Source organism: Ranitomeya variabilis, chromosome 3, assembly GCF_051348905.1.
Source record: "Ranitomeya variabilis isolate aRanVar5 chromosome 3, aRanVar5.hap1, whole genome shotgun sequence".
NCBI classification, from domain to species: domain Eukaryota; kingdom Metazoa; phylum Chordata; class Amphibia; order Anura; family Dendrobatidae; genus Ranitomeya; species Ranitomeya variabilis.
This window is the reverse complement of record NC_135234.1, coordinates 676062157-676088699: the sequence shown is the minus strand read 5'-3', so window position 1 is coordinate 676088699 and position 26543 is coordinate 676062157. Positions and strand designations below refer to the sequence as shown.

The 26543-nt window shown below is 45.4% G+C and overlaps 1 protein-coding gene across 1 annotated transcript; it reads right to left on the bottom strand.

The window, feature by feature from the left end:
- Positions 1-3792: 3792 nt before the first annotated feature.
- ATP5MC2 (ATP synthase membrane subunit c locus 2) lies at positions 3793-23588 on the bottom strand. The gene is made up of 5 exons (XM_077297961.1): positions 23515-23588; positions 17846-17920; positions 11470-11547; positions 6983-7143; positions 3793-4035 (listed from the first exon to the last, which is right to left on the bottom strand). Exons 2-5 carry the CDS (start codon positions 17882-17884, stop codon positions 3921-3923), a joined length of 393 nt encoding a protein of 130 aa, XP_077154076.1. The 5' UTR covers positions 17885-17920; positions 23515-23588; the 3' UTR covers positions 3793-3920.
- Positions 23589-26543: the final 2955 nt, after the last annotated feature.

The following is a 26543-nucleotide window of genomic DNA, read 5'->3' as shown; positions in this document are numbered from 1 at the left end:
TCTTCATAAATAAACTACATACATATTCTGCACCGCACACAGGCGACAGAACTACAAGGGTACCCTCGGAAGGCGAGTGTTTATTTTTTAACCTGTGACATACGTGGCTGGGCAATATACTACGTAGCTGGGCAATAAAATACGTGGCTCTGTGCTGTATACTACGTCACTGGGCAATATATTACGTCGCTGGGCAATATACTACGTGGCTCGGAAATATACTACGTAACTGGGCAATATACTACGTGGACATGCATATTCTAGAATACCCGATGCGTTAGAATCGGGCCACCATCTAGTATGTATGTATGTATGTATGTATGTATGTATGTATGTATGTATGTATGTATGTATGTATGTATGTATGTATGTATGTATGTATGTATATATGTATGTGCGACGGGCACAATCTGGAAGAAAATGGCCCCTCCGGGCACAGCACCCGCTCCGTACTCCCCTCCGGGCACAGCGCCCGCTCCGTACTCCCCTCCGGTCAGCGCTCACACAGGGTTAATGGCAGCGTTGACCGCGGTGTAACACTCGGTTAACGCTGCTACTAACCAACTTTTTACTATTCATGTTGCCTATGCAGCATGAATAGTAAAAATATCTAATGTTAAAAATACTAAAAAAAAAAAATAGTTACATACTCACCCTCCGGTGGCCCCCCGGATCGAAACGGCCGGTTACCGATGCTCCTCGCGACGCCCTGGTGACCGCTGCATGTAGTGCGGTCTCGCGAGATGATGACGTGCGGTCTCGCGAGACCGCTACGTCATCATCTCGCGAGACCGCAATGCAATCTTCAAACTTGAGCGCGCGAGGAGCATCGGTAACCGGACGCTTCGATCCGGAGGCTCCAGAAGGTGAGTATGTAACTATTTTTAATTTTAATTTTTTTAAACAGGGATATGGTGCATACTACGTGGGCTGCGCAATATACTGCGTGGGCTGCGCAATGTACTGCGTGGGCTGCGCAATGTACTGCGTGGGCTGCGCAATGTACTGCGTGGGCTGCGCAATGTACTGCGTGGGCTGCGCAATGTACTGCGTGGGCTGCGCAATGTACTGCGTGGGCTGCGCAATGTACTGCGTGGGCTGCGCAATGTACTGCGTGGGCTGCGCAATGTACTGCGTGGGCTGCGCAATGTACTGCGTGGGCTGCGCAATGTACTGCGTGGGCTGCGCAATGTACTGCGTGGGCTGCGCAATGTACTGCGTGGGCTGCGCAATGTACTACGCATACATATTCTGGAATACCCGATGCGTTACAATAGGGCCACCATCTAATTTTTTTATTTTTTTTTTACCAGTATGGCATGTCAAGAAGGGGGTTAAAAGCAATGCATTATTAGATCTGTCCAAATTAATTAAAATGTATGTTTAACGTTTTACCCAGAACTAATATTTTTTTAGGCTATTTTTAGAGGAGAAATTCTGCAGCTTTCACTGATTATTAGGGCCAAGTTCCCACAGCGAGTATTGATTGTGTGTTTTTTTTTGCTGGACATTTTTGTGAGCATAAGCTGGTGTATTACAGCTCCAGTAAGTTGGATGACATTTAGATTAAATATAATTTTTTAAACTGCTGCGGGAATTGACCTGTAGAAAACAAAATGAGCAAAAACCCTGCTGTAACTAAATAAGTAAAAAGCATAAGTCCATTTAAGGCCTCTTTCACACTTCCATCGTTTGGCCAAAGTCGCAATGCGTCGTTTTGGAGAAAAAAAACACATCCTGCAAAGTTGCACACAGGATGCGTTTTTTCTCCATAGACTTGCATTAGCGACGCATTGCGATGTATGGCCACATGTCGCATCTGCCGTGCAATGGATGCTGCGTGATTTTGCGGCCCGTCGTGACGAAAAAAAAACGTTCAATGTAACGTTTTTTCATCCATCGGAACCGCCATTTCCGACCGCACATGCGCGGCCGGAACTCCGCCCCCTCCTCCCCGGAACTCAGAATGGGCAGCGGATGCGTCTGAAAACTGCATCCACTGCCCACTATTTGCACAACGTCCGTTGCGCCGACGGTTTGCGACGGCCCCATACCGATGGAAATGTGAAAGAGGCCTAAATAAAACAGGGTTCTTAGTAATATTTTTTTTTTTTTAAATCAAAAACAAGCATAAAAGCCATCCCACCGTCGACAAGGTGACTGATCGGGAGGTCCTACACTGTATAATATTAAAAACCTTACCATGTGTCAAAGATGACCTAAGTGTATGAATAAAGGCAGACAAAAGGACAGAGCCCCAATCAGTGGACACCAGTCTGGGGAAGCCTTTAAATGTGATTTCCAGCTCAGGAAAAGGAGGCCACACCCCAACTTGCACAGAATGCAAAAATACACACAAAAATTGAGCTTGGCGTTGTTATTCTGTGTTTTGCATTCTGTGCAAGCCGGGGTGTGGCCTCCCTTTCCCGAGCTGGAAATCACATTTAAAGGCTTCCCCAGCAGACTGGTGTCCACTGGTTGGGACTCGGTCCTTTTGTCTGCCTTTATTTACACACTTAGGTCATCTTTGACACATGGTAAGTATTTTTTAATATTAGACAGTGTAGGACCTCCCGATCAGAGTCACCTTGTCGCAGTGGGATGGCTTTTATGCTATTTTTGATCAAAAACAGTATTACTAAGAACTGCTATTTAAATGCACTTTTACTAAATGCATTAATCCGTACCTCCCACTCCCGACTCCAAGACTTCTCCCGTGCTGCGCCAATTCTCTGGAATGCGCTACCCCAAGATATTAGGACCATCCACAACTTGCATAGTTTTAGGCGCTCACTCAAAACACATTTCAGAGCGGCCTACCACGTTAACTAATCAAAGTCATTTTATGTTTGTGTTTGTAGCCCATTCACTATCTCTATCTGCCCCCCACCCCCTGAAGATGGCTGGACCATCATTGTAAATACACACCTGTACTTTGTATCTCCCCCACCTCATTGTAGATTGTAAGCTCTCACGAGCAGGGTCGTCTTATTTTGCTTTATTATTGTATTGTTAATGTTGTTACCTATGACTGTTGTGTTTGAAACTGTAAAGCGCTGCGGAGTATGTTGGTGCTATATAAATAAATATTATTATTATTACTTTTTACTTTAGTTACAGCAGGGTTTTTGCTCATTTTGCTTCTTGTAGGTTTTATGGCCAATGTGAAAATGTGTTTATGTGCGGCATGAATACCAACAAAAAACCAAGCTCAATTTGTGTGTATTTTTTCCCTGGGAATTGACTGTTGTAGCATCCTTGAAATCTGCAGCAGAAATATTCTACCTTCAGAAAATGAAAAATATTCTCCAAGTTTGATAAAAAAAACAGAACCTGAGACTTGACTCCGATTCCTGACATACTCCACCATATATTGTCACACAGGTTCTCAATGTGGCACCATGCGTCAGACCAACAGACACTTCATGTGCGGCCATAGCGTTTCTCCACCTTACTGCAGACATGACACCTAACACTACAATGATGTAAATGGTGCATTTCTATGCACCGCTTCGGAAACAGCCATTCCCAGTACTGCATGGTGAAAAAGAATAAAAAGGGAGTATAAGAAAACAACTCCATATTCAGACTGTGCAGGTTACGTAGTGTAAAGTCCATCAACTCTCCCTCTTCCCATTAGGAGTGGATGAAAACTGCAGATTACAGTCCTGAATTCTCTCTGCAGGTGTCATTTACTTCACTGTCAGGAGCTTGTCCTGGGCTGCGTGTAGGAGATCCGCAGCTCCTTATAGTATTAGTAGAAGACAAATTAAAAAAGTGACAGAGAAGAACTTTTTTTTTTGTTAAATTTATTTATTTCCCAGACTTCAACAGCAGGTCGTGCGTCAGGTGAACCACCCCCCAAAACAGAGCCATCGGCCACTGGTAGATATACAGGAACCTGGAGAACAGGAGATACTTCACATGGCAAACAGGATGAGGAAAGCAACCATGAGACAGAACAGCCCCATAGCTTCAGACAGGGCAAAGCCCAAGATGGCGTAGGAGAACAGCTGCTGCTTAAGAGATGGGTTCCTATAGATGAGGGAGAAGAAAAATTGATTTTATTTAAAAAGCAAATTACAAAACAAATCTCACAGAAAGTTAAGAATTTTGATTTATTAAAAAAAAAAAAAAAAAAAAAAAAAATAAGGAGGAGTTGTCACCTACTAGATAGCCCCCATTGATTTAAAATCCCAATTTGGGTAAAACTAGTGTATACTCACTTCCTTTAGTGGCGTCGCTCATTGGCTGCGGCCGTCACGTGACAAAGTCATGTCACGCTCTGGGAACAGCAGCACCAACATTGCTGGAATGGCGCCGATACAGGAGGTAAGTAAATACAGTTTTTATTTTAATTGGGGTCCTGAATCAATTAGGCTGGGATTATCCAGTAGTGGGAAATCCTTTTAGAGCCTAGAGATGGATTTATAAACATTGGAAGGTACCAGGAAGCCACAGAAAATATAGTTCAATGTCACCAAACAGGGATTTTACACAACAATAAAGTCAGCAGCAGATTCTTGACACCAGCCTATAGAAAGTGACTGAAATTTGCAAAGAAAAGATTTTGCGGATCTTTTAGGCCAGGTTCCAAAACATAACACTACCACATATATGACCCCAGCCCAAATGCATTTTAACATTTAGGCCTGGATTACTCAAAGCCATTACTCCAAAAATCTGGCATAAGTCACCTTGAAAAGGGGAAAGGGGGTAGTAATGGAAATTTTGCAAGTTTGTGTTCCATGCTAATTTCAGCTTTGCCAAAATGAGGCAGGATGGGGGTAAGACATCGCAGCTACTCCAACTCAAGATGAGCTGTGGCGTTCTTAGACCCTGCCTGGAGTAAGATTTAGATTTGTGGCGAGATGCATGCCACTGTACAGCTGGAAGAAATTCACTAACAGGTATTGTTTTCATGAGTCTTGATGAACAGGGACCTTTGTGTTTTTCCTTAGGGCTTATCTGAAAACCAGAGGCCTTTATCTAGTCAGACATTATAAAGCCGGCTATAGAGTGATGTTAGTGAACAGGTGATGCTGAACATGCTACATACAATTTACATTCCTAGTAGTTTTCTTATTTTGCATTCATGTACAATGGAAATGTTAAAATAATGGGCTAAAAAATAAATAAATAAAAAAAGTTAGCCAGCCGAGGGTCCTGCTAGCCTAGTAAAGCAAAGGGGGTGTTAAATATCCTAGTTGTCAAAGCATCAACCTTTAGATACAAGGCAGATGATGTCTCACTTTACGGTACTACCATTACGCCAAGATGACTTCTGCAAGCGAGACACTAGTAGGACTCCAGCTTATAAGCCTGACATTAAAGGGAACCAGTCAGCTTCATGCTGTCTGAATGTCAGGCAGCATAAATCACAGCCACGTTTCTCTAAAGCACCAGGGATGGTAGCTGGAGCCGAGGCAATACCAGTCCAGCTCTGCTTGAGGAGGCAATAGGTCTCTTCCACAGCGTGAGACCTGACTATCAGTCACATGCTGCAACACAGAAGTCGGCCGGCTGCGGAGCCAGACTAGTCTCATGTCCAGCTGGATGCCGTCGTGAGCAAAGCCAATTCATCCTGCTCGTGGTTTGGGCAGCATTAAATCAGACGACAGATTCCTTTAAAAAGGGACTGTCCGCACAGAATGACTGCTCAAACTTCTGATGAGATTCATTAAACAAGTAAACATTGAAAGTGTTGATCCCTTTAGGCTTCAGATTCAGATTTAGTCTTAGCCAGTATTCTTGAGTAAAACTCCATGGAACGTCAAAGTTTTGCAGAAGCCCACCCATCAAATTCATATTTTGTGCCACAAAGATGGAATAAATTATGGCAAAGATGTAAGCCAGCCCATGACTAGAGCAACATTTCTTGAGGAGCATCTTCCTCCAGCGCTATGGAGTCAGTCTAACTAAGGCCCAATAGGTATTCCCATCGTTAGAGGCCTTCAGACAGCTACGTTTGGTTGTGTACTGCCTTAAGGCCCCGTCTCACATAGCGATTTACCAACGATCACGACCAGCGATACGACCTGGCCGTGATCGTTGGTAAGTCGCTGTGTGGTCGCTGGGGAGCTGTCACACAGACAGCTCTCTCCAGCGACCAACGATCAGGGGAACGACTTCGGCATCGTTGAAACTGTCTTCAACGATGCCGAAGTCCCCCTGCAGCACCCGGGTAACCAGGGTAAACATCGGGTTACTAAGCGCAGGGCCGCGCTTAGTAACCCGATGTTTACCCTGGTTACCAAAAAAAACAAACAGTACATACTCGCCTTTCGGTGTCCAGGTCCCTTGCCGTCTGCTTCCTGCTCTGGCTGAGATCCGGCCGTACAGTGAGAGCAGAGCGCAGCGGTGACGTCACTGCTGTGCTCTCACTTCTCACTGTACGGCCGGGAGTCAGTGAGAGCAGGAAGCAGACGGCAAGGGACCTGACGGACATCAGAAGGCGAGTATGTACTGTTTGTTTTTTTTTACATTTACGCTGGTAACCAGGGTAAACATCGGGTTACTAAGCGCGGCCCTGCGCTTAGTAACCCGATGTTTACCCTGGTTACCAGTGAAGACATCGCTGGATCGGTGTCACACACACCGATTCAGCGATGTCAGCGGGGCCTCAACGACCAAAAAAAGGTCCAGGCCATTCCGACACGACCAGCGATCTCGCAGCAGGGGCCTGATCGCTGGTACGTGTCACACATAGCAAGATCGCTATGGAGGTCGCTGTTGCGTCACAAAACTTGTGACTCAGCAGCGATCTCGCTAGCGATCTCGCTATGTGAGACGCGGCCTTTAGAGACAAGAATAACCGATCAGTTTGCTGGATGCAAATCTGAGAAGAAAACCTGCAGTTTCTGAAACTAGAAACACGATTCAACTTATGACATAAGGATGAAGTTTTACTACTACTGTGATGCATTTAGTGTGAGGATATGGTAAAGATAATCTAAAAATAAATGGCTTAAAATTCCTTTACCTGGCATATCCAATAATGAGGCTGCCGAACACTGTACCAATACCGGCACCAGAACCAGCTACTCCTACAGTGGCAGCTCCGGCACCAATAAATTTTGCAGCAGTATCAATATCCCGGCACACAGCGCTGCTCTGAATTCCTCGAGCTGGAACCAGAGCCATCTGGGGAAAAACACAATCATGAAGAACAATGACAAAAAACAAAAAGACGCATTGGCAATTCAAACAGTATAGACATGGCTCATTTGGCGCAATCTCAGTGTATACATAAATCATATTCACAGACAGGAATAACTTTTTGGCCCCCTTTGAATATACAGCTTTGGCAAAAATTAAGAGACCGCTGCAAAATGGTCAGTTTGTCTGATTTTTCTCTTTATAAGTACCGTATTTTTTGGCATATAAGACGCACTGTCCTATAAGACGCACCCCAAATTTGGGGTGAAAAATGCAGAAAAAAAGATTTTTTATAAGATGGGGGTCCGTCTTATTGTCCGAATTTAAGATCTCTTACCTGAGGGCAGGCAGTGGCAGAGCAGGGTCACAGGAGGCATGGTGGTGGCAGAGGTGAGGTGATGCTGAGGTGCGGTTGGCGCAATGGCGTGCACCTGAGCAGGGTCCCATCCTGCTTAGGTGGGCGACGCCATGGCCTGGTGTCCATGGGGAGGTTGCTGTGGCGGTGGCAGACGTGCGGTCACTTCCTCAGGTGGCAGCGGCCAGAGTCCCTTCCACATTTGAGGTGACGCCACAGCAGTAGTGAAGGAGAGCAGCAGAGCTGGGTGGTTTTCCTGGTGGCGGCGGGCTTACCGGCATTGTGGCGGCGACAGAGGTGCGGGCATGATGTGGCACGGTGAGCTGTATGGCGTGAGCAGGTCCCATCCATATTTGAGGTGAATCCGCGGCCCGGTATTGATGGAGAGCAGCAGCGCTGGTGAGTTACGGTATTTTCCGGTGGCGGCGGCCATCTTGCTGAGGCCGCGCGTGCGCAGATTCACTACTCTGCGTCCCAGGGCTTCAGGAAAATGGCCGCCGCGATCTCCATCTGCGCACGCGCGGCCTCCCGCGGCCATTTTCCTGAAGCCCTGGGACGCAGAGTAGTGAATCTGCGCACGCGCGGCCTCAGCAAGATGGCCGCCGCTACCGGAAAATACCGTAACTCACCAGCGCTGCTGCTCTCCATCAATACCGGGCCGCGGATTCACCTCAAATATGGATGGGACCTGCTCACGCCATACAGCTCACCGTGACACATCATGCCCACACCTCTGTCGCCGCCACAATGCCGGTAAGCCTGCGTTCCGAATATAAGACGCACCCCCCATTTTCCTCACAATTTTTTTGGGGAAAAAGTGCGTCTTATATGCCAAAAAATACGGTATATTTGAGTAAAATGTAAATTGTTCATTTATTCTATAAACTTCTGACAACATGTCTCCGAATTTCCAAGCAATACATTTTGAATTTTTTTTTCCTGAAAAGGAGAAATGGTCAAAATAACAAACAAAAAAAAAAAACCCAGTGCATCCAGACCTCAAATAATGCAAAGAAAACAAGTTCATAATAATTTAGAAACAACAATACTAATGTTTTAACTCCGGAAGACTTCAGAAATCAATATTTTGTGGAATAACCATGATTTTTAATCATAGCTTTCATGCGTCTTGGCATGCTTTCCACCAGTCTTTCACACTACTCCTGGCGCAAAAATGTAAGCAGTTCTTCTTTGTTTGATGGCTTGTGACTATCCATCATCCTCTTGGGGTGCAGGTCTGGAGATTGGGCTGCCCATGACAGGGTTTTGATGTGGTGGTCTCTTAAAAAATATACAGCTCTGGCAACATTTATGTATTTATTTTGTTGAAAAGGGGATATCCAGGTCATTGTGAAAAAAAAAAAAAAAAAAAAAAAAAAAAAAGGAGTACCCAAGCACTAACAGGCAGTTAGTTTCTACTTACCTGCCTGCTGTGCTTCACTGGCACAGAGGTAGCAACCTGCTCTTACCGACTCCGCAGTCTCTGTTGATGTCACATTGACAGAGCGGAGGTTTATTTTCTGCCCTGTTGACGGGGTGTAACTTCCAAAGTCATCCTGATTGACAGTCTGCTAACCCAGTGTGCCCGATTCCCACTGCCTATCAAAAATGATGTTGGAAGTCGCGCCTTGTCAACAGAGCAGAAAAGAATCAGCGGCTCAGTCGACGTGACGTCAGCAGGGGGAATTGCCGGCAAGAGCGATCCATGACCACTCTGTACTAGCAAAGTACGACGCCGGACACAACAGGCAGGTAGGTACGTAGCAAATAATTGCTTGTTAGTGCTTACGCACTCCTCCCCCCCTCACAAAATCCTGGATTTCCCCTTTAACGACTTCCGGATTGCCCATGTTCTAAAACATCACTGCATTGGAGCGCAGCTACGCACCATCATGTGGATGCAGAAGCCCCACAGAGAAGGTGTAGACGATTTACTACCATCTTTGCCTCTGTGCTAATCTGAAGGGTTTTTTTGTTTTTTGTTTTTTATATGGTCATGGGAACCTACCCAATTAGGAGGCTGCATTTCCCCTGTAACTGGGCAAATATACCAGCCTCAGTTAAAAGGGAAATAAGAATATTTCATATGCCCCTCCAAATGGTCTTATGGCCTCATGTGGCACACAATGTGTAAGGCTAAGTGCCCACATTGCAGAATTTCTGCGGATATTTCCGTGGCAATTCTGCAGCTCCTGCCGCGGGTATATCGCATGCGGAATTGACATGCATATTCCCGCAGAAAACTAGCGTTTTGCAAGCATAATTAGCTTGCAGAATGCTAGCGTTTTCCAAGCGATCTGTAGCATCGCTTGGAAAACTGATTGACAGGTTGGTCACACTTGTCAAACAGTGTTTGACAAGTGTGACCAACTTTTTACGATTGATGCTGCCTATGCAGCATCAATAGTAAAAGATAGAATGTTAAAAAAAATGGTTATACTCACCTTCCGCAAACAGCCGATCTCCTCAGCGGCTTCCGTTCCTATAGATGGTGTGTGTGCAGGACCTTCGATGACGTCGCGGTCACGTGACCGCGACGTCATCGCAGGTCCTTCACACACACCATCTATAGGAACGGAAGCGGCCGCGTGCACCGCTGAGAGGCGGGAAGGCTCCGGGGCCATCAGAGGGTGAGTATATCACGATTTTTTATTTTAATCCTTTTTTTTCTTAACAATTATATGGTGCCCAGTCTGTGGAGGAGAGTCTCCTCTCCTCCACCCTGGGTACCAACCGCACATGATCTGCTTACTTCCCACATGATGGGCATAGCCCCATGCGGGAAGTAAGCAGATCAATGCATTCCTAGGTGTACGGAATCCCCGCGATTCCGCAAATTCAATGAACATGATGCATTTTATTCTGGAATCCGATTCCGCTCAGGAAAAAAATGCAGCATGTGCACAAAAAATGCGGATTGCATTCTATTAAATAGGATGTTTAATGTGAGCGGTTTTATAGCGTTTTTATAGCGAAAAACTGCTAAAAAAACCGCAAAAAATCTGCTACGTGTGCACATAGCCTAAAAGTGAGGGGAGAGATGTATAAAACAAAAATATATCTAGATAAATGGCCCAGTCCTGAAATGGTTGAACTGCATATAAATGTTGATATCATCTATGGTTGTTTTTTTTTTTTTTTTACAAAAAGTAATATGCACAATGCAGTATTAACTTATCGGAAATGATTACTACATTACATGAAATGTTCAGGCATCTATTAGGGCAGTGGTCGCCAACTCCGACCTCCACCAACTGGTCATGTTTTCAGGATTTCCTTAGTATTGCACAGGTGATTACTGCCTGTCCAGGTGATGCAATTATCACCTGTGCAATACTAAGGAAATCCTGAAAACATGTCCTGTTGGTGGCTCTTGAGGACCGAAGTTGGGGAACACTATTAGGGCAACCCATTAATACTGGACAGCTCTGGGGGCTCCATTTATAAAACCTGGCAGCTCCAGTGATGCAGTAAGAACTGGCAAAGCGTGCCAACAAGGATAGATGGCAGGACCGTTACGGTCACTGACCATCACCCTACAGCCGGTGACTCCTACACAACACTGTACAGATGTGCCCGCTGCCGACATGATGCCTCCCACCCAATTATCTAACAAAATGGACTCATGCAGATTTCCTCACTTCCCTGCAGTTCAGACTCTACAGACCCAAGGTCATATTTAGAGATAGCGGTAGAAATAGACATTCTTAATGGAACACGAAAAACTATAAATTTGGTCAGTTTTACTTCAACTATACTAATCTTAACCTTGTTCAAGACATGGAATTTTTTTATTGTTTTGTTTCTAGAGCCGTAAACTTTATTTTAAATCGGCAATACAGCCCCTCCCCGTTGTATATTTGACTTGAGCATCTGCACTATATGATCAGATGATGTGATCAACTGTGTAAACTGCGCGTCCGCAGAGAACAGGACTGTTTAGGAGTTACCCATACCTGCTCTGTCTTGGCTGCAGGTTGGCTCAGCAGGGTGGTGGAGAGAGGTCTGCAGAGCAGGCATGCGCCATTCCTCACCTGTGGGGGCAAAGAAACAAGAGGTTACACATCAGAAGCAAAAACCATGAGCACCATGAAATCAGAGCTGGGCTGCATGATTACAGCCAGGTGGGCATTAAAAAAAAAAAAAAAGAGCTCCAGTGCCAGCTCTGAGTATAGAATAGCAGCTGTATCAGCACCGCCGGCCCTGACGGACAGCCGCTATTTTCTATACTCAGAGCGGTGAATGAACCCGTGCAGAAGCCACCTCCATCACTGAAACAAAAGCGCAGCCGAGGAATAAAGTTCTTTTTAATTAACCCCATATCTGCAGGCTAATTATTTATTTTTCTGGTGACAGGTTCTCTTTAACCCCTTCATGACCTTGCCCTTTTCCGTTCTCATTTTTCGCTCCCCTCCTTCCCAGAGCCATAACTTTTTTTATTTTTCAGTCAATATGGCTATTTGAGGGCTTGTTTTTTGAGAGACAAGTTGTACTTTTTAACATCATTGGTTTTAGCATGTCGTGTACTAGAAAACGGGAAAAAAATTCCAAGTGCGGTGAAATTGCAAAAAAAGTGCAATCCCACAATTGTTTTTTGTTTGGCTTTTTTTGCTAGGTTCACTAAATGCTAAAACTGACCTGATATTATGATTCTCCGGGTCATTACAGGTTCATAGACACCAAACATGTCTAAGTTACGTTTTATACAAATGGTAAAAAAAAAAATTCCAAACTTTGCTTTAAAAAAAAAAAAAAAAAAAAAAAAAAAAAAAAAAATTGCGCGTCTCCATTTTTCGTAATCTGGGGTCAGGTAAGGCCTTTTTTTTTTTTTAGTGCCGAGCTGGCATTTTTAATGATACCATTTTGGTGCAGATACGTTCTTTTGATCGCCCATTATTACATTTTAATGCAATGTCACAGCGACAAAAAAAACGTAATTCTGGAGTTTAACATTTTTTTCTCGCTACACTGTTTAGCAATCAGGTTAATTTTTTTTTTTTTTTTTTTTAATTGATAGATCGGGCGATTCTGAACTCGGCGATACCAAATATGTGTAGGTTTGATTTTTTTTATCGTTTTATTTACAGCAAGCCAGCATCAGCAACCATAGAGGTCTCAAGGAGACCTCTGGTTGCTATGCCGAAGCATCGCTGACCCCCGATCATGTGACGGGTTAGCGATGCACTCAATTCCGGCCGGATGCGCCGGTTAAATGCCGCTGTCAGCATTTGACAGCGGAATTTAACTAGTTAATAGCAGCGGGTGAAACGTGATTTCACCCGCCGCTATTGCGGGCACATGTCAGCTGTTCAAAACAGCTGACATGTCCTGGCTTTGAGGTGGGCTCAGCACTGGAGCCCAAATCAAAGCAGGGCATTCAACCTCCACAGTAATAGTACAGCGGAGGTCGGTAAGGGGTTAAAATAATAATAATAATAATAATAATAATAATAATAATAATAATAAAAAAATAATCTAGCCAGGAACAAAAGAAATAGATGAAACTCATCCAAGACCTCCTCTGGCCAGCTTCTCCCAGCACTGCTAGAGATGACTGACAGATCTCTAACTGTGGAGGAGTCCTGTCGATCACCTAGAACAGATGTGTTGGGGACATGATTGTGTACATTTACTATTCTCTCCATTACACCTTCTCCTCCTGCCCTTGTTCATGCCACCTTCCTCACAGCTCTCCAGGCCATTAAACTGTTATTGGAGGGGAAGCATGACCAGACCTGTCAATCAGCCACATCCAATACAATAGCAGCTTTCCCCATGGTCTGCGCATTATAAATGGAGGAGGCTGACGGACAGGTCACATCCCCCTACATCAGAAGCAGGTTTGGGAACAGGAGAGCTGTGCAGTCTGTGATAAAGGTGGCAGTGACAAATCCAGGGCAAGAAACTAATACTTATATAATGGGATGTGTCCCCAACACATCTGTTAAAGGGAGTGTCATCAGGTTTTAGCCTCCTAACCTGAGCGCACCATAATGTAGATGCCCCCGATTCCAGCGATGTGTCACTTACTGACCTTCTTAGTGTACATTTTATAAAAATTGATGTTTTATCAGCAAGAGATTATTAAACCTGCTGCCATGTGGTCCACCATATCCATAAGCTCTGTATAACCCCGCCCACAACAATGATTAGCAGCTTTCTGCCTATGCACGGTGCATACAGAAAGTGGCCAATCAGTGGTGTGGGTAAGGGTACCGTCACACTCTGCAACTTTCCAACGATCACGACCAGCGATACGACCTGGCCGTGATCGTTGGAAAGTCCTTGTGTGGTCGCTGGAGAGCTGTCACACAGACAGCTCTCCAGCGACCAACGATGCCGAAGTCCCCGGGTAACCATCGGGTTACTAAGCGCATGGTTACCATTGTAAATGTAAAAAAAAAAAAAAAAGCACATACTCACATTCTGATGCCTGTCACGTCCCCGGCGTCCGCTTCCCTGCACTCCTCCTGCATCCTGTGTAAGCGCGGCCGTAAAGCAGAGCGGTGACGTCACCGCTGTGCTCTGATGTACGGCCGGCCGGCGCTGACACAGGATGCAGGAGGAGTGCAGGGAAGCGGACACCCGGGGACGTGACAGGCACCGGAATGTAAGTATGTAGTGTTTTTTTTTTTACATTTACAATGGTAACCAGGGTAAACATCGGGTTACTAAGCGCGGCCCTGCGCTTAGTAACCCGATATTTACCCTGGTTACCAGTGAAGACATCACTGCATCGGCGTCACACACGCCGATGCAGCGATGACAGCGGGAGATCCAGCGACGAAAAAAGTTTCAAACGATCTGCTACGACGTACGATTCTCAGCGGGGTCCCTGATCGCAGTAGCGTGTCAGACACAGCGATATCGTAACGATATCGCTGGAACGTCACGGATCGTGCCGTCGTAGCGACCAAAGTGCCACTGTGAGACGGTACCCTTAGAGTTATACAGAGCTCAGCATTTAGAGCACAGGTAGATCTGCAGCAGATAAAACCCATGATTGTATCAATATAACAGCAAGCAGCCCAGAAAGCCATCACTGGAATCAGCCCCTACATTGTGCTGCTCTCAAATGGCAAAAACCTGGTGGACAGGATGGATACTACATGCTACAACAGATCTGGTGAAGTGCTTGTAAGGCATCACTCAGATGGCCACAATGAGGGCACATTTTAGCATCTGCATATAAAACAGGCCTTATTTATGTAAATATTCAACAGCAACATAGCAGGTTTAGTAATTTTTTTTAAAGGATGTCTCAATACATCTGTATCACTGGATGATTTCACAAACTCCCCTCTCCCGCTCTCTGACCACAACCTTCTTTCATTCTCTATTAAGAACTGCCATCCCGCTCAGGTCACCCCCACTTTCCACACTTATAGAAACATACAGGCCATTAATACCCAGAAACTTATGACGAACTTGCAGTCCTCATTGGCCCCAATCTCCTCCATCTCATGTCCTGATTCTGCTCTGAAGCATTACAATGAAACCCTGCAAAGTGCCCTGGATGAAGCTGCTCCTCCTATACATAGAGCAACTCGACACAGACGGCGACAACCGTGGCACACGCTGCAAACACGTTTCCTGCAGCGGTGCACCAGGTGCGCCGAACGTCTGTGGAGAAAATCTAATCTACCTGAAGATTTCATCCATTATAAGTTCATGCTAAAAACATTCACCTCTCCAAACAAACCTATTTCAACACCCTCATCACCTCACTGTCCAATAACCCTAAACGTCTCTTTGACACTTTCCAGTCCCTACTCAACCCAAGAGAGCAGGCCCCAACCACAGATCTCCGCGCTGACGATCTGGTCAATTACTTCAAAGAAAAAAAATTACCACATTCGACAGGAAATCATCTCCCAATCTCTGCATACCAGGCACTGTCCTCCCTCCCCCACTGCATCTAGTTCACTCTCTGACTTTGAACCAGTTACAGAAGAAGAAGTAAGCAGGCTCCTTGCATCTTCTCGCCCGACCACTTGCACCAGTGACCCCATTCCGTCACATCTCCTCCAGTCCCTTTCCCCGGGTGTCACCTCTCACATAACAAAAATATTCAACCTTTCCCTCACTTCCGGTATTTTTCCCTCCTCATTTAAGCATGCCATCATACATCCATTACTTAAAAAACCCTCCCTCGACCAAAACTGTGCCGCTAATTATAGACCTGTCTCTAATCTTCCCTTCATCTCTAAACTCCTGGAACGCCTGGTCCACTCCCGTCTTACCAGCTATCTCTCAGATAACTCTCTTCTCGACCCTCTTCAATCTGGTTTCCGCTCTTTACACTCTACTGAAACTAAACTAAAGTCTCTAATGACCTACTAACAGCTAAATCTAATAGTCACTACTCCATGCTAATTCTCTTGGATCTTTCCGCAGCATTCGACACTGCGGATCATCAGCTCCTCCTCACTATGCTCCGCTCCATCGGCCTCAAGGACACCGTTCTCTCCTGGTTCTCCTCCTATCTCTCTGACCGATCCTTCACTGTATGTTTTGCTGGTTCCTCCTACTCTCACCTTCCCCTTACTGTTGGGGTTCCTCAAGGATCAGTCCTAGGCCCCCTCCTCTTCTCTTTGTATACTGCCCCTATTGGACAAACAATCAGTAGATTTGGTTTCCAGTACCATCTCTATGCTGACGACACCCAATTATACACCTCTTCTCCTGCTTTCACTCCGACCTTCTTATAAAACACCAGTGATTGTCTTACCGCTGTCTCTAACATCATGTCCTCCCTCTATCTGAAACTGAACCTGTCAAAAACTGAACTCCTCGTGTTCTCTCCCTCTACTAACCTACCTTTGCCTGACATCGCCATCTCCGTGTGCGGTTCCACCATTACTCCAAAGCAACATGCCAGCTGCCTTGGGGTCATCCTTGATTCTGAGCTTTCATTCACCCCCCACATCCGATCACTGGCTCGCTCTTCTTATCTGCATCTCAAAAACATTTCTAGAATTCGCCCTTTTCTTACTTTCGACTCTGCAAAAACTCTTACTGTCTCACTTATTCATTCTCGTCTGGACTATTGTAACTCTCTACTAATCGGCCTCCCTCTTACCAAACTCTCCCCGCTCCAATCTGTCCTGAATGCTGCTGCCAGGATCATATTCCTCACCAACCGTTAGACCGATGCCTCTACCTTGTGCCAGTCATTACACTGGCTACCCATCCACTCCAGAATCCAGTACAAAACTACTACCCTCATCCACAAAGCACTCCATGGCTCAGCACCACCCTACATCTCCTCTCTGGTCTCAGTCTACCACCCTACCCGTGCCCTCCGCTCCGCTAATGACCTCAGGTTAGCATCCTCACTAATTAGAACCTCCCACTCCCGTCTCCAAGACTTTACACGTGCTGCGCCGATTCTTTGGAATGCACTACCTAGGTTAATACGATTAATCCCCACAGTTTTAAGCGCGCCCTAAAAACTCATTTGTTCAGATTGGCCTACCGCCTCAATGCATTAACCTAACTATCCCTGTGTGGCCTAATAAAAAAAAAAAAAAAAAAAACCAATCAGGTTCCTCGCATGATGTTCTCATACACTTTATGCAGTTAATAGCCCTCTGTGTCTGTACTGCTACATACTTAGGCAGTTAACTGGTTCATGCAGCTTTACATGAACACCCGAGCCTTACACTATGGCTGGTCCAAATAACTAAAGCAATTGTTACCATCCACCTCTCGTGTCTCCCCTTTTTCTCATAGTTTGTAAGCTTGCGAGCAGGGCCCTCATTCCTACTGGTATCTGTTTTGAACTGTGATTTCTGTTATGCTGTAATGTCTATTGTCTGTACAAGTCCCCTCTATAAGTTGTAAAGCGCTGCGGAATATGTTGGCGCTATATAAATAAAAAATTATTATTATTATCTGTATCAATAAATACATACTTGTTATGGAATATATAATTTCTTAAGATTCTGTATTGTGCAGCTTCTCTGCATAAATATGCAATTACATGTTACCAATACACTTGGCAATAGGAGGCAGTGTCATACTGTAAGGACACAATCAATTGACAATGCAAAACAAACATTTGATCGTATTCTTATATTTCCAAGAAGAAAAACCAGGAACAGAGCATCAAATTCTAAGACGAGATGCTAGAGATTTACCATTTCAGGGCTATACAAGCATCTACAAAACAGACGTGAGGGGAGAGGACAGACCCTCTAACTGCTTTTGGAAAATAGTGTCGGCTTCCCTGTTATACCATAATGATAAGTCATTGTTTTCATGCACAGGCAACACATCCACCTGTGTGGACCTCCACCACAAAGAGGTGCTGCAGTGTAAAGCACTCACCAGGGATGGGTTGGACATAAGCCTGACACAAGCGTACATTGTTCTGGTAGAGTGGACGGACTGGATGAAAAGAAGCTGCAAGAGAAGGGAGAAAGACGTTACACGCATCAGACATAGCCATACCAGTCACTCTCTGCCCTTAGTTTTATTCTGGGCGACTTCCTGCCCAGTATAGAATGTAAGATTTAAGAATACGTAAAGGAAAAAAAAAATTCTATATCCGTTTGCAGCCTCACAGACAGCATCAATGAATAATACATCTGTCAATCATGATCACAGGATATTATCAAAGCCAGCTGCATAATAAAGGATTAGGATGTAGGTTAGATGCACGGAGCAGAGAACAGCAGCCCCCAGAGACCCTGCACTGAGCGCAGGCACACAGACTGGTACAACCACTCCCCATAGGGAGACCTCACATTTCAAGGATCCAATCAATTTGGCCATTGGCATTATGACCAGCCATCTGTGACAGAGGACCCGTTTTAGAAAGTGATTTTTGTGTAATCTACCAATACTATTCTGATATAGGGCTTGGGCAGCACATACAGGATATGTAACTTTTATTATAGTATGTTATCCCCAGACAAATGTATGCGCTGGCAAGTCAAGTGTGTGCAAGTGAATACTCACCTTTTTCCTCTGTGCTGATATCACAGATTCAGGCGACACTGCCATATTTCTCACCCGAAGATCACAATGCTCCGACGGGCCGGCGGCACTCAGGACCCGAGTGTGACAGCATGTATTTCTATGCAGCTCGGGCCAGGCGACGCACCGGCCAATCCCGAGCATTGTGCTCCGTGTTATACGGCCGTCTACGCCCTAACAGTTACACCGTTCCTCAGTTATGCCGCGTAGAGAATGTAGGAATAAGATAACTGGGTTTTTATTTGTTGCACGGAAGGGGGATGTACAGGAATAATCAGCACTCACTGGGCAGTGTGAACAGTTAGGGTACACTCCCTGATCAGTAAATGCCCAGGTAATTGATTCATAAGTTTTCTAGGAGAAATAGCTACAGCACTTATGCTGTTCCTCAGTTATGTGAAGAAAATTTTTATATTATATATATAGAATTTATTTTTTGTTAAAAAAAAAAAAAGAGGCAGCACTCCATTGTTTCAATATAAAACTGTGCTGGGTTTAATGTACCCACACGTTCAGGCCTGAACATGTGGGTACATTAAACCCTGCACAGTTTTATATTGAAACAATGGAGTGCTGCCTCTTTTTTTGAAATTTTATGAAGCTTGGATGATCGGTGGATTGGTTGTCTGGGGGCTTTGCACCCAAAGATAAGTATCTTTGTGCTGTTCCCCTTTTTTGCTATATATTTTTTTTTAACACACACTAGAGCAAACATGTTTGGGAAATGAAAATACCCTAAGTAACCTTTTAATCACTAGGGCAATTCTTCATTTTTGTTCTCAGTCCCTCACACACCATTCTTTCAAGAGGCATAGATTTTATTCTTCCGTCGACATAGCTGTATTAGGGGGTTGGAATATTTTTGCAGGACGAGATGCATTTTTGAATGACAATTCATTTTACCATATGGGACAAAAAAAAAAAAAATTCCAAGCAAGGAGGAAATAAAATGCAACTCAGCCATAGTGCCCCCCCCCCCCCCCCTTCATTACAGCATGGATTTTTATATTTTCACAGACCAGATATGTTTCTTTTTTACATTTCTTTATTTCCAAATCTTTACATTTAAGAAACAAAAAACAAAACAAAATACAACCTCTTGGAGACAGCACGGGGGTGTATACTGCAGAGGAGGAGGTAACTTTTTTTGTATTAACTTAGTGTCAGCCTCTTAGTGGCAGCAGCATACACCCCATGGTGTATCACCCTCTTTGTTCCCCTTAGGAGAACTAACCCTGTAATTGTCTCCTCACTTATACTATATACTGCACTATGGCTGCTGCAGGGGTCACAGCCAGTGAGCACCAGCAATCGCTCCATTTAAATGTTGTCACTAGTGATGAGCGAGTGTACTCGTTACTCGGGTGGTCTCAGTATCTGTGAGTGCTCGGAAATTTAGTTTGTCGACACAGCTGCATGATTTGCAACTGGTAGCCAGCTTGAGTGCATGTGGGGATTGCCTGTTTGTTAAGGAATTCCCACATGTATTCAGCCTGTCTAGCAGCCGCAAATCATACAGCTGCGGGCTCCAAAAACTAAATCTCCGAGGACGGCAAAATATTCGGAGACCACAAGAGTGTGCTCGGAGAAACCCAAGTAACGAGTACACTCACTCATCACTAGTTGTCACCATACACTGACAGCAGAATCTCACGGTCAGCTCAGCCCCGGCTGTTGCACATATGTCGGAATCCACTGCCTGTGGAGGAAGCTCTCTGCACTTCCAGCCTCCTATCAAGGACATTTAATCACGTCCTAAAGCTGGAAAAGGTTAAAGGGAACCTGTCATGTTGAACATGGTCTCTAGTCTGCAGGCAGGATGTTCTACAGCAGGTTGTGTTTTATGGAACTCCCTGGTGTTTGTTTGCATACGAGTCAGGTGGGCCTAAGCATTGACAGTCTTCCCTGTATGACTGTGCAAGCAGAGGTAGCTGTCAATCACTAGTAGGGCCGCCCACTGGACTCGTGCAAACAAGAGGGATTTCAAGGAATAAAAACAGAAATTATAATGAATCTTTCCTACCAAACCTATACATCGTTCTGCTCAGGTTCTCTACACCGTGACGTCCACAGGTCAGACTGCACGTACAAAGTGACAGGTTTTCTTTGGGCTAGATCAAATTCGTGATTTTGGCAGAAACAGTACGAAGTTCAATAGGCGCCACTGCTACATCGCAGCACTAAAGAAATCAATGTCGTTGTATTGCAGTAAAGACACTATAGCAACAAGCAAGTCACAAAAAAAAAAGAACCCACAACAATCTTTTGGATATTTTGTGACTTACTTGATGTGATTTGTGTAGGTATCATAAGCTTACATTATGGACTTCTAAAGCATCGCGATGTAGCAGTGGCAAAGGGGAGGGGCTGTGCAAAGAACAGTGAGGAGTAGAGAGCACTCTGGGAAAGCACTGCAGAGGCAGAACATGCCTGACTAATGCTACAGCCCCACAGTAATTATGGCACACACCCAGGTCTCCCTCTGTACTGGCTGTCTACCCTGCAGGCACAATTCTTAAGTCACTCAACCCATTAAGGCTCTGTATCCTAAGGCAGTGAACAGATTATTGCCTCTGTGCAGCATCAGCAGTGACATTTCCTATGGGGAGGCCGGCGTGCAGCATTAGCAGTGACATTTCCTATAGGGGAGGCCGGCGTGCAGCATGAGCAGTGACATTTCCTATAGGGAGGCCGGCGTGCAGCATCAGCAGTGACATTTCCTATAGGGAAGGCCGGCGTGCAGCATCAGCAGTGACATTTCCTATAGGGGAGGCCGGCGTGCAGCATCAGCAGAGACATTTCCTATAGGGGAGGCCGGCGTGCAGCATCAGCAGAGACATTTCCTATAGGGGAGGCCGGCGTGCAGCATCAGCAGTGACATTTCCTATAGGGGAGGCCGGCGTGCAGCATCAGCAGTGACATTTCCTATAGGGGAGGCCGGCGTGCAGCATCAGCAGTGACATTTCCTATAGGGAGGCCGGCGTGCAGCATCAGCAGTGACATTTCCTATAGGGAGGCCGGCGTGCAGCATCAGCAGTGACATTTCCTATAGGAGAGGCCGGCGTGAAGCATCAGCAGTGACATTTCCTATAGGGGAGGCCGGCGTGCAGGATTAGCAGTGACATTTCCTATAGGGAGGCCGGCGTGCAGCATGAGCAGTGACATTTTCTATAGGGGACGATGCAGTGACATTTCCTATAGGGGAGGCCGGTATGCAGCATTAGCAGTGACATTTTCTATAGGGGAGGATGCAGTGACATTTCCTATAGGGGAGGCCGGCATGCAGCATTAGCAGTGACATTTCCTATAGGGGAGGATGCAGTGACATTTCCTATAGGGGAGGCCGGCATGCAGCATTAGCAGTGACATTTTCTATAGGGGAGGCCGGCGTGCAGCATGAGCAGTGACATTTCCTATAGGGAGGCCGGCGTGCAGCATGAGCAGTGACATTTCCTATAGGGAGGCCGGCGTGCAGCATTAGCAGTGACATTTCCTATGGGGGAGGCCGGCGTGCAGCATTAGCAGTGACATTTCCTATAGGGAGGCCGGCGTGCAGCATGAGCAGTGACATTTCCTATAGGGAGGCCGGCGTGCAGCATGAGCAGTGACATTTCCTATAGGGAGGCCGGCGTGCAGCATGAGCAGTGACATTTCCTATAGGGAGGCCGGCGTGCAGCATGAGCAGTGACATTTCCTATAGGGAGGCCGGCGTGCAGCATTAGCAGTGACATTTCCTATGAGGAGGCCGGCGTGCAGCATTAGCAGTGACATTTCCTATAGGGAGGCCGGCGTGCAGCATGAGCAGTGACATTTCCTATAGGGAGGCCGGCGTGCAGCATGAGCAGTGACATTTCCTATAGGGAGGCCGGCGTGCAGCATCAGCAGTGACATTTCCTATGGGGGAGGCCGGCGTGCAGCATTAGCAGTGACATTTCCTATAGGGGAGGCCGGCGTGCAGCATGAGCAGTGACATTTCCTATGAGGAGGCCGGCGTGCAGCATTAGCAGTGACATTTCCTATAGGGAGGCCGGCGTGCAGCATGAGCAGTGACATTTCCTATAGGGAGGCCGGCGTGCAGCATGAGCAGTGACATTTCCTATAGGGAGGCCGGCGTGCAGCATGAGCAGTGACATTTCCTATAGGGAGGCCGGCGTGCAGCATCAGCAGTGACATTTCCTATGGGGGAGGCCGGCGTGCAGCATTAGCAGTGACATTTCCTATAGGGAGGCCGGCGTGCAGCATGAGCAGTGACATTTCCTATAGGGAGGCCGGCGTGCAGCATGAGCAGTGACATTTCCTATAGGGAGGCCGGCGTGCAGCATGAGCAGTGACATTTCCTATAGGGAGGCCGGCGTGCAGCATGAGCAGTGACATTTCCTATGAGGAGGCCGGCGTGCAGCATTAGCAGTGACATTTCCTATAGGGAGGCCGGCGTGCAGCATGAGCAGTGACATTTCCTATAGGGAGGCCGGCGTGCAGCATGAGCAGTGACATTTCCTATAGGGAGGCCGGCGTGCAGCATCAGCAGTGACATTTCCTATGGGGGAGGCCGGCGTGCAGCATTAGCAGTGACATTTCCTATAGGGGAGGCCGGCGTGCAGCATTAGCAGTGACATCTCCTATAGGGGAGGCCGGCGTGCAGCATTAGCAGTGACATCTCCTATAGGGAGGCCGGCGTGCAGCATCAGCAGTGACATCTCCTATAGGGGAGGCCGGCGTGCAGCATCAGCAGTGACATCTCCTATAGGGAGGCCGGCGTGCAGCACTAGTGCTTTCTGTGCAGCTCAGGCCCACCACCTGACCACTCAGCATTACACCCCCCACTGCCTGGTGCAGATAGAGCTCTGCACGGACAGGGACATGCACAAGGTCATATTACCAGCACAGACAGCCTGGACCGCAGCACCACTGACACCCGTTCACTACAACTATGCGAACCCCTGAGGCCGGCTCACCGCACCGCAGCCGCCTCCACACCGGCAAACGTGGACCTAGACTGCAGCAAAGCAGGGCCTCACCTTGGCGGGGAGAGAATGAAGGAGCGCGACCAGACTGCGCACGCGCTGATGAACGCCTTTGACAGGAACGAATGCGCATGTCCGTTCTCCAAGAGCGCCTCGCTATAAAATCCAGTAGACAGAGAGCTTAGACAAAAATTTACAGCGACATCTAGTGGAGAGGAGGATAGAGGCTGTTCGGGATTGGACTATCGTCAGGTCAGTGACGTCAGCGCGCACACATCACAGACTCGTTTCACGATGACTTTCATACACTGCAGGTCAGGACGTGACGGTTGAGCCTAGAGTGTATGGGCTCCTTCCAGGTCCTGACTGCAGCCCATACACTCTAGCCGGCTCATTACTGAATATGCTAGACTGTATGGGCTCCTTCCTGGTATATAGTATTGTAGATATAGACTGTACAGACTCCTTTCAGGTATATATTATTGTAGATATAGACTGTATGGACTCCTGTCAGGTACTGTATATATTATTGTAGATACAGACTGTACGGACTCCTGTCAGATATATATTATTGTAGATATAGATTGTACGGGCTCCTGTCAGGCATATATTATTGTAGATATAGACTGTACGGGCTCCTGTCAGATATATATTATTGTAGATATAGACTGTACGGACTCCTGTCAGATATATATTATTGTAGATATAGACTGTATGGGCTCCTGTCAGATATATATTATTGTAGATATAGACTGTACGGACTCCTGTCAGGTATATATTATTGTAGATATAGACTGTACGGGCTCCTGTCAGGTATATATTATTGTAGATATAGATTGTACGGGCTCCTGTCAGGTATATATTATTGTAGATATAGACTGTACGGGCTCCTGTCAGGTATATATTATTGTAGATATAGACTGTACGGGCTCCTGTCAGGTATATATTATTGTAGATATAGACTGTACGGGCTCCTGTCAGGTATATATTATTGTAGATATAGATTGTACGGGCTCCTGTCAGGTATATATTATTGTAGATACAGACTGTACGGACTCCTGTCAGGTATATATTATTGTAGATATAGACTGTACGGGCTCCTGTCAGGTATATATTATTGTAGATATAGATTGTACGGGCTCCTGTCAGGTATATATTATTGTAGATATAGACTGTACGGGCTCCTGTCAGGTATATATTATTGTAGATATAGACTGTACGGGCTCCTGTCAGGTATATATTATTGTAGATATAGACTGTACGGGCTCCTGTCAGGTATATATTATTGTAGATATAGACTGTACGGACTCCTGTCAGGTATATAGTATTGTAGATACAGACTGTACAGACTCCTGTCAGGTATATATTATTGTAGATATAGACTGTACAGACTCCTGTCAGGTATATATTATTGTAGATATAGACTGTACGGGCTCCTGTCAGGTATATATTATTGTAGATATAGATTGTACGGGCTCCTGTCAGGTATATATTATTGTAGATATAGACAGTATGGGCTCCTGTCAGGTATATATTATTGTAGATACAGACTGTACGGGCTCCTGTCAGGTATATATTATTGTAGATATAGATTGTACGGGCTCCTGTCAGGTATATATTATTGTAGATATAGACTGTACGGGCTCCTGTCAGGTATATATTATTGTAGATATAGATTGTACGGGCTCCTGTCAGGTATATATTATTGTAGATATAGACTGTACGGGCTCCTGTCAGGTATATATTATTGTAGATATAGACTGTACGGGCTCCTGTCAGGTATATATTATTGTAGATATAGACTGTACGGGCTCCTGTCAGGTATATATTATTGTAGATATAGACTGTACGGACTCCTGTCAGGTATATATTATTGTAGATATAGACTGTACAGACTCCTGTCAGGTATATATTATTGTAGATATAGACTGTACGGGCTCCTGTCAGGTATATATTATTGTAGATATAGATTGTACGGGCTCCTGTCAGGTATATATTATTGTAGATATAGACAGTATGGGCTCCTGTCAGGTATATATTATTGTAGATACAGACTGTACGGGCTCCTGTCAGGTATATATTATTGTAGATATAGATTGTACGGGCTCCTGTCAGGTATATATTATTGTAGATATAGACTGTACAGGCTCCTGTCAGGTATATATTATTGTAGATACAGACTGTACAGGCTCCTGTCAGGTATATATTATTGTAGATATAGACTGTACAGACTCCTGTCAGGTATATATTATTGTAGATACAGACTGTATGGGCTCCTGTCAGGTATATATTATTGTAGATATAGACTGTACAGGCTCCTGTCAGGTATATATTATTGTAGATACAGACTGTACGGGCTCCTGTCAGGTATATATTATTGTAGATATAGACTGTACGGACTCCTGTCAGATATATATTATTGTAGATATAGACTGTACGGACTCCTGTCAGATATATATTATTGTAGATACAGACTGTACAGGCTCCTGTCAGGTATATATTAATGTAGATACAGACTGTACGGGCTCCTGTCAGGTATATATTAATGTAGATACAGACTGTACGGGCTCCTGTCGGATATATATTATTGTAGATATAGACTGTACAGGCTCCTGTCAGGTATATATTATTGTAGATACAGACTGTACAGGCTCCTGTCAGGTATATATTATTGTAGATACAGACTGTACGGGCTCCTGTCAGGTATATATTACTGTAGATATACTGTAGACTGTACGGGCTCCTGTCAGGTATATATAAGTGATGATATCAGAATGTATGGGCTCCTATCAGGTATATATATCATTGACGGTATCAGAATGTGTGGGCTCCTGTCAGGTGTATATTAGTGATAATATCAGAATGTATGGGCCTCTGTGAGGTATATATTACAGTACTGATGATATCAGAATGTATGGGCTCCTGTCAGGTATATATTAGTGATGATATCAGAATGTATGGGCTCCTGTCAGGTATATATTAGTGATGATATCAGAATGTGTGGGCTCCTGTCAGGTATATATTAGTGATGGTATCAGAATGTATGGGCTCCTGTCAGGTATATATTAGTGATGATATCAGAA

What these genes read in the sequence shown, in the direction of transcription:
- ATP5MC2 (XM_077297961.1), bottom strand. Translation starts at nt 17,884, where the DNA reads ATGTACGCTTGTGTCAGGCTTATGTCCAACCCATCCCTG. An exon ending in TTATGTCCAACCCATCCCTG is followed by an intron (nt 11,548 to 17,845) that starts GTGAGTGCTTTA and finishes TTGCCCCCACAG; the next exon opens with GTGAGGAATGGCGCATGCCT. An exon ending in CTGCAGCCAAGACAGAGCAG is followed by an intron (nt 7,144 to 11,469) that starts GTATGGGTAACT and finishes GTTTTTCCCCAG; the next exon opens with ATGGCTCTGGTTCCAGCTCG.